This window comes from Lycorma delicatula, chromosome 1 (genome assembly GCF_047948215.1).
Source record: "Lycorma delicatula isolate Av1 chromosome 1, ASM4794821v1, whole genome shotgun sequence".
Taxonomy (NCBI): Eukaryota; Metazoa; Arthropoda; class Insecta; order Hemiptera; family Fulgoridae; genus Lycorma; species Lycorma delicatula.
The window spans coordinates 218,608,292-218,622,068 of record NC_134455.1 but is presented as its reverse complement, the minus strand read 5'-3'; the positions used below and the strand labels follow the sequence as shown (position 1 = coordinate 218,622,068).

The window sequence follows — 13,777 nt, the reverse complement described above, 5'->3', positions numbered from 1 at the left end:
TAATTCAAACTTCAAAAGGAATATTTTGGAACTGATTTGGGACATTAATAATAACCCAAAAATATTCGTGCATACAGATAATTCAAAATTGCTTGGAACTACTCAAGTGTTGTGAGACACTAATATTAGTAAAAATGTTCCTATAAAGTCTAGAAATGCTGTTTTCGAATTATGGTTTCTGATTTCTGCACCAAGGGTAAATGAACTGTACTGAAATCCTTGAATCCAAAATTGAGGGAAAAATTTGATTTTTTGATCTGAAAAATTTAATAATAAGATCTAACCCATATCCTTAGTAATGTCCATGGAAATCATTGTGGAGCAACAAGTTGGGAGTCAAGGAAGGGCTTTTTAGGTTTTGCTGAAAATTACTAGTAAACAAATAAAGATTTCTAATAAGTCTGTTAAATTTCCACAGAATTAAGTTTATAACACGTAGATGGAGTAAAAGGAAAACAATATACAACTTAAAAGCTCAAAAACACAAAAAATTACAATTTTAAACAGAAGAAACTTCCTCATAAACAATTATAAACATTTTTTACTATTTATCTCAAAATACATAAATAGGATAGAAAATTAAATTTAAAAAAATAAAAATTATGTTATTTACTTTTTAACAAAAATTATTTGAAGTACTTATTTATGATTAAAGGTGCAACATTCAAACTAGTTGTTTAGTGTGATTGCTGTTTTGTTAACTGCAGCATTCAGCATTACCAACCCATGATTCTTGCTTGGGTGTCTATTACATCAAGACTAATGTTTAAAACTTCTATAATTTAATTTTTCAGCTTTTCTTATATGCAAATACAGTATGCGCCAAAATATATAGTACTGGATTTCACAAAGTTCTCATGCACATTTCCATTTCCATTTTTGGAGTATTTTTGGATCTTGCTCTTAGGGAAATGGCAAACAAGGCGGGCTGAGTCTGAAGTTAGTGGCGGAACAATATCGCAAACAATTTAATAAGATGACATTGAGCAACACAGTTTTGCTGTCTATCGTTATGAAATTTCATTGTACTAGTAGTGTATTATGTCAATGAAAGGGAAGGTCTGGGAACTGTGTCCACAAATGAAAAGTATTGATGTGTACTCAATCATGTTTTGGAGTCAACCTAAACAAAGTCTTCGACAAACGTCCTTAAAAATGAACATCAACAATACATCATTTTGGCGATTGTTTAAAGACATAGGTGGATTTCCATACCGAATTAAAATAATACAGAATAACAGCTCCAGTACTGTATATTTTGGCACATACTGTACAAGTAGAATGAACAAAAGGTTTTATTCAACTGCAAAGGAAAGTATAAGATTGTGGTGACCATTTTACTGATTCATCTCATCTTGATCAGTTATCTAAGTAAATGTTCAGAGAAGCAAGCTGGTATGCCAGTTTATCATCCACAATCTATCTGCAGTTAGATCATTTTGCTAAGAATTCAATCAGAATTGTTTTCAAAGAAGCATTTATAATTTAGTGAATTCATAATTATGAATTCACCATTGAAATTTAGTCTATTAATTATAATTTGTTTCTTATATGCCTTGTTACGCACGTTTTGTGGAATTTCTACATGCGTTTTTCTTCTAATGTTCATCCCCTCCCCATAGTTGATTGTAAAACATTTAAAGTCCTTGATAATATTCTGATGCTGTATCAGGAATTAGTAATTATATTTCCTGTAAACTGTTGTCAACCAGCATATACTAGCTTTGGTTTCATAGCTATTTCTCAAAAATATCTCTACATAGTGTCTTCAATCTGTACATTTCTCACTGTAATCTCTGCAGCCATACCATTATTATTTACCATAAATTAACAACACATCCATCACCTCTCCAGATAAATATAAATTATAAATTACTTAATTCAAGGGTGGACTGAGAAGTTTCTGGCCTAACACATAGACACCAGTAGCCTAACACATAGACACCAGTAGATCTAATTTCTTACTAGCATTTTATAGTACTATCCTTCACTAGCTTTTATAACAGATGTCAGATTAGCAGCTCTGTTAGTCTAGGTTTTACAGCATATTGAAAAAGACGCCTTTGTTATTTTCATAGTAATGGAGAAATTGGAAAAATGTGCAGTTATAAAATTCTTATATTTTAAAGGTTTAATGCTGTTTGAGATCAAACAACAAAATAAATAAAAAAATGGCAATTTTTTTTCAATCATTGCAATGGTTAAAGTCAGTGAACTGAAGTTCCAGTTGTGCTTTCTCAACCAAAAAAAAGTAAATAAAATAATTTTTTTTTTTTTAATTTTCTATTCTATTTGAAGTATTTTGAGATAAATAGTAAAAAATGTTTATAATTGTTTATGAGGAAGTTTCTTCTGTTTAAAATTGTAATATTTTGTGTTTTTGAGCTTTTAAGTTGTATATATTGTTTTCCTTTTACTCCATTTACATGTTATAATCTTAATTCTGTGGAAATTTAACAGACTTGTTAGAAATCTTTATTTGTTTACTAGCAATTTTCAGCAAAACCTAAAAAGAACTTCCTTGACTCCCAACTTGTTGCTCCGCAATGATTTCCATGGACATTACTAAGGATATGGGTTAGGTCTTATTATTCAATTTTTCAGATCAAAAAATCAAATTTATTCCTCAATTTTGGATTCAAGGATTTCAGTACAGTTCATTTACCCTTGGAGCAGAAATCAGAAACCATAATTCGAAAACAGCATTTCTAGACTTTATAGGAACATTTTTACTAATATTAGTGTCTCACAACACTTGAGTAGTTCCATGCAATTTTGAATCATCTGTACGCGCCCCCCCATACACACATTTTTTCTATCAAAAAAAAATATATATATATCTACTAATACATTTATTAGCCTCCACAAAGCTGTATCAAAAAACTTGTCTACAAAAAAAGATTTCAAGGATTTCTTGAACACTCCTTTTAAATTAAATTAACTAAATCTTAAAACTCTGGCTAAATTTTAACATTTTTGTATGATATTTTGAAATTGTCAATTATCACTAATGATATTGTAACCAGATTTAAAATTGAATCTGTTCTTTGCTTCAGCATTTTAATGCAATCAAACCAACAACTCTAATTCAGATTGGGTACAATACAATACTTTCAATGAAAAAAAGAGAGTTACATGAAATTGTAGGTAATTTTTTTTACCATATCTTTTTTTTCCAGACATAAAGCAGAGAAAATAAACATAAAAAATTAATTCACTTTGTTTAATTTTCAAAAATAGATGGAATAGTTTTAAGCTACAATCAATCCTTATAAACGAATACAGTCACTAAAATAATACAAACCACAAACATCTAATGATGACCCAGCATCAGTCAATTAAAATGAATTATTATTCTTTAAGTTATGTATCACCAAATCATTGTTGGCAAATCACAACTTGATATTCCAAAATACTGCCTCAAGAGACTCATTTACTTCTGCAACTGTCATACCTTTAATCAAAGTTATATCATCAGCGAATAGCAAGAAGGTAAATTAGTAACTACAGTTTGTAAATCATTAATCATTAATGCAAGTTGTAAAGACAATTCTGATGGGGCACCCAATAATTACTCTTCTTCAATGTGGAGTTATTCTCTCATTACACAGAATCTATGTCTTAACCTGTCAGGTTTTAGGCAATAGCAGATTACACACATTAATGATGCTTTATTAACAAAAAGAGGAATCAACAGGACCAAAACCATTACATAAGTTATAACACACTCCAGGACTCTCTTAAATGAGTCATTCAGAGTTACTTCAACTCTGAATGACTCATTTTAAGTCTTCTAAAAAGTGATTTACTACAGCAATTTTTCAGCCAACCAAGTTACAAAAAAGTCATTTTTTTCAGTTATAACTTAAACTGGTAGTCCATAGCTCTCTATAAAACTTACAAAAGAAAGAAAATAATAAAATTGGATGGAATATTGCTACGATAATCTCTAGATCTCTTCTTATAAACATGAGTCACATACTTTAAATGAACAAAGTTCCAGCTTGGAAGGATAAGTTGATATTTAGCCGAAATGTGAAACAAATTTGTATGCACTATCTTAATAACCAAATAAACTGGAATGACTTTCAGATGGGTTTGTTTTTAAATGACTAAACAATCATAAGAGAAAGTCTCCCACAGTATTCTTTAGAGATAATAAATTAACAAAAAATAAGTAAATCACAAATTATTTAAATTTCAGGAATTGGAGGAATATTAAAAGATACAATATTTAAATTAGAGACAAGAAATAAAACTTAATTTAAAAAAATTCATTTACTACTCTAAAGGTTTTCACAATAGACACAGAATTTCAAAAATATAACTCGACTAACTTAAAAGACCAGTTTTAAATCCCATTAGTTTTCTTCCCACTAGCAAAAATAACTACCTAGAATGGAAGGACATTCCTACACAGAATGGAAGGACATAAGTGTTATGCAGTACAACTGGTAGAGCTATGCTTCATTCTAAATACATGCTGGTGTCAGTTTATGTCTTAATAAGATGCTAATGTATGTTTATGTTATGTTTATGTATGCATATGTTTATGTCTTAATACGATACTTTCAGATGCCACCTGTTATAAGTGGTTTTCTGGACTGGAAAAGAATCTTTTCCAAATAGTTCATATATAAATATGCATAATATAATATCAACATTAAAGATTACTACACTTTCAGACTCTCAAGGGAAAAAAACATTTTGTATGCACCAGAACCATTTTAATTTTTACTCTAGTGCATACTTATATCATGACTAGTTTACAGTATTCACAAGTTTACTACTTACTGCTAAAGTTTAATGGTCTGTTTTATAGTGTACTGAGACTTTTCACAGGAAAGAGATGGGAAAAAATTATTCAACTTGGCAGAGCAATTACTGTCATTAACGCAACTCTACATTCTTACATATTAGAAAAATAAATAGCCGACTACATTAAAAACTAAGATATTGAAGTGTCAGTTTTACACACACTGACCAAACAATAAGATGACAAAACAGCTAAAAGACAACATCAATATAGTTTTTGTTTCTAACATTAACAATGTATAACAAAATTTCAATAACAAAGGTGAATTGGTAAAATTAAACAATACTTTCCAATAATTATCAAAGTTATAAAACTACAAATTTTGAAAGCATGCTAAACTAAAAATTCAGAAATTAAATTCAATATTACCATAAATAAAACACCATTATTACACACATTAAGTATTAGCAAGTCAGAATTTATTAATTTTAACATTTTGGAAAACATACACTAGTCCAAAAACTGCTATATCATTCTGAAATTTCATGAGTATAAAAATATGAAATATTTTTTCATAATTTCTTGATCAGTGATAATTGTACAGAGAGGGTAGGGAGTAAATAAAATGTTGGAAACAGCTGTTTAACTTAAAACTGAAGGTGTGAGCTAGAAATGTTCTTCCCAGATCTGGAAAGGTTTAAACTCTAGAGTGAAAAGGCTGCACATAAAATGGTTCAACACATCCAGTTCAAACCTCCATGTAACAAATTAAAGGCAATACTCAGACTGTCAAATGTTAAAAGTTACAATCAGAGTTTACATGGAAACATAATAAATTATATCACTATTCAAAAGAACAAACATCTGCTCTTAGTAACATGACTTTATAAGTTTGACTTTTAACTCTGAAGAAATGGTGACAATTACCTCTGCTCAATTCCAAGATGTGCGTTAATGGAGGCATATCGAGCAGTTCCAGTTAAATTCTTATCCTCTCTGTATGATATATGAATTCTACTGCGTGTGTCTCTAAATTTCTTCGCGAGACCAAAATCAATGAGGAAGAGCTGAAAGCAGAACAGTTATTAACAATAAATATCTCAATAAATAACAATAGATAATGAATGAAATAAAAATAATTTTTTAAAAATATTATTTAAAAAAAAATTTTAAATATAAATATCTCGCAGCAAAGTAAACTCCTAAAAAAGCATAAAAAACTCTTTCTCTTTCAAATTTTCAAAAATTCAAATAAATATAGTAAACACTTTTAACAGAAATCACTGGAACAAAAGCAAATTTCCACTTTGGCAGATAACCACTTTAAATAATAGGATGTATTGGGATACAATTACTACAGTCAGTCAGTAAAAAACACTGTTTAAATTTGATGTTAAATTACAACTTTTATTTAAAAATAATGTATTTCTAAACAGAAATAACAATGAACTTAATGAACAACAGATTTCAACAAATACAGTAAATGGACAATTAAATTACCCAATGTATACATTGTAATTTATGTAACAATCTGTGATGAACAGCAGTAGGTAGCACAGTTCAATTCTACTGATCATTTCACTATCATCACTTGCTCCCACACAAACAAGATAGCAGTTCCATTCTACTGATCATTTCACTATCATCACTTGCTCCCACACAAACAAAATAGCAGTTCCATTCTACTGATCATTTCACTATCATCACTTGCTCCCACACAAACAAGATATTCATTTTTAGAAGCTTTCAAACCAACATTTTGAATTAATTTTTCTCCTAACATACTCATCACTTAGAAGGACTGAACCAAAATTGCTAGTCCTAGAGTTGGAACCTATTCATCCACAAACTTATATATAACAGACTCCCAGCAGCGGTTAACTTCATTATTTCCAAAATTTGTTTTCTTTGTCTCATTTTTCTATACTATCTTTAACAGATTACTTTCTTTATTACTTTTTATTTTCTAAGTTGCCTTAAGCAATACTGTTGAAATAAAAATCTTGAGAAAGAAATAACATAGATAACGGACAACTAATTATTGACTCTGTAGAATAGCACAAAAAAAGCAATGTCATAAGAGCCAAATGTTATATAATTTCTATCAATATATTTTATCAAACCATTAGAAAATTAAAGCCAGGAAATAATGTATTCTATACTGAGCTTTAGACTTTGTTTTATTACTAGAAAAAAGCATATCGCACTATGGTGTGACATGTACCCAAATTGTACCTGGCATGACTCATTTACCTTCAATTGTTATTTTGTGAATTTTTTCATACCCACTTCAGAAAGGTAAACATTTAAAAAAAAAAGAAAAAATGAAAAAACTTTCTGCTTTCACATCAGAAACCATCCTGCTTTATTAAGGATGATTAAGTTTTTTCAGATTTCAAGTTTTCTGCTTTATTGGGACTCCAGTTTAGAAGAGTTTTACAGTATTAATCTAATATGACAGCACTTTTAACTGATTCAAAGGTTGGTGGTATAGAATGGTCGCTAACAAAGTTTAGGCAGTAATAATACAAAGGTGATCTTGGCCAAGAGGTGTAAGGTACTGGGAGTTTCTTTGGTCTCAATGTTCAGTAAAAACACTATGAGTATTGAAATCATTTCTCTACCATCATTATCATTGAAACTATCGATCAGCTGGATTCATTTCTGCAGTGTTAGTTTGAAAAAATGAAGTCAAGGCCAAATTACTGCAGACTAGAATCTAGATCAAAGTTTTATCTCCAAAGCTTAATTAACTGACTGATTCTTACATTCTATAAACCTTCAATTCTTTATAAAATTTTTCATAGACAATTCTATTATTAATTTATGAAATGGAATTAACAAGTTGCAAAATGTTATCTGCAGAAACTTAAATGATGGTTATCATAGCAAGGTTAACAAATAACAAGTAAGATTTAACAAAAAATACAGCTCTTATTTTCAAACCCTAGTTTCATTATTCATTAATTGGTTTCATTATTACACATATAAATTATAATACTACAGCTGATTTTATATTTAAATGAACAAAATAAACGCTGCTAGATTGCCATATAATCTATGGTGAAATAGAGGAATAATAGCATGACTTTACATTACAATTAAAATTTCAATCTTTTTGTTTCAATTGCTATAACAATTTTGCTTGTAATTCATAAGCTTATTGTGTTTAATTTAATATAATTCATACCAGTTTGAATTAATTTAAATTCCAAGAGTTAAAGTTGACAGAAAGGAATACAGCTTACAAATCTGTAAAATGAAGCAGCCGTTTCAGTCGATTTCAATAACATACAATGTTGACAGGCATAATTTATGTTCATGTTTATCATACAACTATTTCTAACATCTACAGTAAGCTAGATCTAAATGAAAATTATAATATATTTAGTAAAATATTTAGAAAAGAATAATTCATATATGTAATAGCATATGAATATTGCAAGAGGTAATGGATAAAAACACAATTTTGTATAAGTTTTGTATAGCATTTCTTTTGTTGATATTAAGAGAAACTAAAACAAAAAGAGAAACAAATTCAAACTGCTGTTTACTTATTCAGTAACTAAAAGTTAACACATATACAATAATCTCAATTACAAAATGAAATAATTTATTAATAAACACAAAAAAATGTTTCATTCATGAAATTTCATTATCATTAATAAGTAATAAATAAATGGATAATGTAAAATAAATAAATAATCTGGAGAAGAGACACTAAAATAAAACCCAAAGTATAAAGACCAACTGCTACAAGCAGAGTTTGTGAAAAAAAATAATACCCAAATAAAAGAAAAAAAAGTCAATTTATAGGAGTTGTAGGCGCCTTTTAAGTCGTTTTATAATCCTATTTCTTTTTTAGTTTTTTTGTGTTTTGGAGTTTCTTTATTTGCAATTTTCCATTTTTGTAATCTTATGACTGTAAATGTTTAATATTTTTCAACATACAAGATGTTCTCATATGATCTACATATTCTTAATGGAAATCACACAAACATAAATCAGCCGAATCAGATAAATGTTTGCAATGCAGCTTGCATTATAAAACTTTAAATGTAATAAAAAAAAAAAAAAAGCTCTTACAGTAGGCAACAACATTCATGCACAAGTTTGAAACTTACATGGTGAATTAATAACTGTTAATAACTAAATCTTTTATATTATATTTTTAAAAAACTTTGTTCAGAACTATTTTTAATTTTTCCACATAAAACATTCCTGGGTCAAAAATAGCATTTATCATTATGCAAGAGGCTATGGTCTAAATAAGAACTTATTTCAAGTTAACTGTCACCATAAATAGAAACAGCAACATTAGGGGTATAACTGCCAAAGATTTTGCATGAATAAAAGAAAGACATAAATTTTTCTTAATGCTCTGAACAATGAAAACATTAGAACATAAACACTTTTGTAATAGAGCAATTTTTAATACAAATCTTGAACAAAATTACAAACATCAAAAAATCTCATCAAAAAATTGTTCTTAATGCTCTGAACAATGAAAACATTAGAACATAAACACTTTTGTAATAGAGCAATTTTTAATACAAATCTTGAACAAAATTACAAACATCAAAAAATCTCATCAAAAAATGCTATAAGGTAATCCTTTTCAAGCACTCAAATATACTTTCAAGACAATAGATATGTAACATACATTGTTTTCATACATTTCTTTAATTTAGCATTAACAAAAAAATATTTGCTTGTAGAATAACCTGCATCCCTACTGATTCCATACTTCAATTATTTATCAAAGAGTAAAAAATGGGAGAATAGTAAAAAAAATGTATATTAATAAATAATTTTATTTTTTAAATCATGTAATATGGAAGAATAGAAAAATACTTTTTTTATTTATTAACTTTTACACAAAACTTTCAGGATAATTTTTCTAATGAAAGAAGAAAACTTTACAATTTAAAAATAAAGTTTGCAAAAATTAAATTCAGAAAATAAATCTCAAAGCTCAATCAAACTGCATACCAATTTAAAAAATGACAAGATAAATTGGAAATTTGTCTCACAAATTCTGAAGCAATTTTGCAATGAAATTTAATTAAAAGGATTTCTCAGAAAATAAAAATTGTGGGCAATAACATTTTTAATGAATATGTTTGAATGCAATATTGTTACCTATACATTGTAAGCAAAATAAATCTGTATTGGATGGCAAATATTATGGCTGACATATTCTCATTGAAAATACATAACCCGAATAACACTAAAAACAGAATTAGGTAATTTTTCAGATGTTTTCTTCATTAGTGTGAAGTCAATACTTAGACATATCAAATATTGGGTCTGAGCAATGAAGCGTAGTAGGAAAGTTAATAATTAATTTGCTTAGTTCTGGGCAGACGAGTACATTAAAAAATGTTTAGTAACCTAACAGAAATAAGTATTAAATGAAAATTACAACTATCGGTAGCTGATACGATAGAAAAAAATCTTATCAAGCAAAAAGCAAAACGTTTGTAGGTTCTGGATGAGTCAGACATATACGGGGTTGTAAAAAGCAGCGATTTTTGGTCAACCTCCATTATCTTTTTGCGAGCAATACAAATATTCAAGGTTATGCGCAAAGAAAAAATGTTTAAGCTTCTTGATCAAAATATATTACACGAAAATTGGACAGAAGAATATTGGCTAATAAAAAATATATTTTGGTTGATATAACCTTTGTCCGAATATTAATGTAAAAGCAAATCTTATTTCTCACGTTTAGTTTTATCCAAATTAAAAACAATTTTTAAACATTTAGTTTCATTTCTGCAAAATATAAATAAATGCTGCAGAGTAGAGAAGTCAGAGTAGTGAAGTACAGACAATGAACGAGATTGCGTCTTATACGGTCAAGCTGTGCTAGGGTCTGGATACTGGATTTACGGCACGCCGCGCACGTTGCTCAACCGTCGAATATTATACCGTAAGTACACCAGAACCTGTATACACATTCAACTAAAAGCTACGTAACATCTTCGCCCCTTCCGCTTCGACAATGTGTGCCACCGCTGACGTTGATAAACCGCTGATAATAAACAAACACCGTCATCTAGAATATGCATGTTATTACAAAAATAATAAAGAAGAAAATTTAACTAATAAATCAGTATTTATCGACAATAAATGAACCTTTCACAATCTTATCTTCGCATACAAATACATTATACATATGGATCGAGGTCGAGCAGACGAGAGTGCACGAAAGAAAAAGATAGAATTTCCAGCCGAATTCTAATAATTACCCGAACAGTATTCGAGTTTCTGATGTGCAAAATTTGCTCATCATACATAAGAAATACTAATATATTTTCCAAACTCGTAAAGTGAATCATATAATAAACAAAATTGTAATAACTCGTTTTAAACAATTAGACTACTTGGCTGAAAATAACAAGGCCGTTTTGAATAATGTAAGAATAGCTGAATGGTACCTTTCATTTATACAAATGAAATTAATCTGAATATATTGAAGGGGATATGTGGAACAATACGGAATGGAAAATAAGAATCTACAGTATTACCAACACAGTTCTCATACGTCTAGCTATTTATGATCAATAAAGAAAATTGCAGAGAAGTACCCGATTTGAAATTACTAAACATTGAAAACGAGTGACAATAACCAAACAGCTATGACCGCTTTCAATCCCACCATACTGCAGAATGCAGTAGCAGAATGGACATCAAATCAACGAGCGAATTTCAAAGAAACAAATCTCGTAATAAATCAAATTTTACGCTTCTTTTATGGTATACTTTCCCTAAGCGACCGTACATATTATAAAACGATTCACGAAATGTTATAATTCGAATGAAATTACCCATAAATAACTGTAACCGAGCACAAAATTTATAAATAATTATTGTTTAATTTTTATCTTTTAATGACAACACAACCCACCGTAAATGATGACGCATTAAAATAAATCACGCATGTTTATGATTAAATTGGACGTGCGCTATTCTATATATAAGTAAATAATTAGAGGTAAATTGTGAGAAGGAAAACACGGCCAAGAGAAAGTGTTGAACATTGTAGACCGCAGTCGCAGCATTAAACTACAACGTTGCCAAACTTCACAACGAGGCTAGTGCCGTACAACTTGATCTCGCACTCGTCATGCCCCCTTTTAATTAACTATCTTCACCAGTACGCCTGCTGTCGGTAAATTACTAATACTATCTCTTGTTTGGTTATTAAATATTAAAATAAATTTCAAAGAACCGTATCTTCCTTCAAGTTAAAAACGGTGAGCTCGCTGTGTATTCATTCAATTACTGTCAATATGAAGTCCACAATAAACAACCAGCTACCTGCCTATCTCTACGTAGTTTCGTAACTATATTAGTTCTTAATTTATTAATACATTTTTATATTCCGTATTTAATACGTCTACGTCATTTAATAAAACTAATTCGAAAATAGTCTGAATTTTTTTTTTACTACACCAATCATTTCAACCACATACAATAATTCTCTCCGAAACCGATCCGATTCAATAGCTACTCGGTTACCTCCCAGTTATCTCACCCCCAATTTAATTTGCGCATATATCAGTCAGAAAACTGCACAAGGATTTTGAGAAAAATATTTTACAAATTCTTTGACTGTTTTACAAATTCTTTTTGATATTAAAAAAAAATTTGCAAATGAAATTACGAGGGTTATTTTTTTCAAGGTCCGATCGGTCACGAAATAAAAACACGCGCAAAAATCGGATGAACCTTTGCGCATATGTGTTGCGCAGCGTCTCTAGTATGGCCTTCAATCACGCCGCGTCACTTCGTTAAGTTCTGAACACTAGCACGTAAACATGTCTACAACAACAGCATCTCCCGCCAAGTGTGAAGTGCGTGCGGTAATTCGATTTCTTGAGGCTGAGGGGTGTAATGCAGCTGAAATTCATCGACGAATAAGTAATGTGTACGGTGAAACTTCAATGAGTGACAGCAAAGTGCGACAATGGTGCAGGAACTTTAAAGCAGGGCGTACAGATATTCATGATGCAGGCGGTCAGGGAAGGAAGCGATTGTCAACCGATGATCTCGATGAGGCAATTCGAGAAAATCGGCGGTTCACAATTTCTGTATTGAGCGATTAGTTTCCTGAAATTTCAAGGTCAGCCCTCTACACCATTGTGAGTGAGAACTTCAGTACCGAAAACTGTGTGCGAGATGGGTTCCCAAGATGCTGTCCGACCATCACAAAACAATAAAAATGGACGCCTCCCTAACGTTTCTCCAGCGCTAACACAATGAAGGAGAATATTTTTTTAACAAAATTGTCACAGGGGAGGAGATATGGGTCAATTTCGAAACTGAAGAAACAAAAGAACAATCCAAACAGTGGATGCATTCTCATTCTCGCCAGTAAACCAAAAAAGTTCAAGCGAACCTTCTCCAACAGCAAGTGTATGTCTACTGTGTTCTGGGACCGGAATGGCGTTCTCTTGGTGGCATTCATGGAACGTGGCACGACCATCACTGCAGCCTCATACTGCGTGACTTTTCAACGTCTACGAAGGGCAATTCAGAATAATCAGAGAGGAATGTTGTCATCAGGCATTGTCTTTCTCCATGACAATGCTCGGCCGCACACTGCAGCTGTAACAAAGAAGCTCCTGCAGGGTTTTCGTTGGGAAGTGTTTGATCACCCACCATACAGCCAGGACTTGGCTCCATCCGATTTTCACCTCTTTGTTCACATGAAATGCTGGCTAGGAGGACAACATTTTGGCACAGACATCGAGCTGCAGACCAGCGTAGAAACATGGCTGAAAACACAGGCGGTTCCGTTCTATGACGAGGGTATTGGAAAGTTGGTACCACGCTACGACAAATGTCTAAATCGGAGTGGCGACTATGTAGAGAAATAGCGTAACTATGCAAGTATTTGTTACAAATAAAAAAATTTTTATTTTCACTGTGGTTTTAATTTCGTGACCGATCGGACTTTGAAAAAAAAAATAAACCTCGTACTCCTGTGGAATCATAGCGTATGCCGACGAC

General features: G+C 30.6%; 1 protein-coding gene across 1 annotated transcript in view; it reads right to left on the bottom strand.

Annotated features, from left to right (window-relative positions):
* The window catches only part of LOC142328704 (casein kinase I-like), a 98,652-nt gene that overhangs the window by 13,728 nt on the left and 71,147 nt on the right, over nt 1-13,777 (bottom strand). The window contains exon 4 of the mRNA XM_075372641.1: nt 5,684-5,823. Coding sequence (XP_075228756.1) covers nt 5,684-5,823 — 140 coding nt within the window. The remainder of the gene's footprint in view (nt 1-5,683; nt 5,824-13,777) is intronic.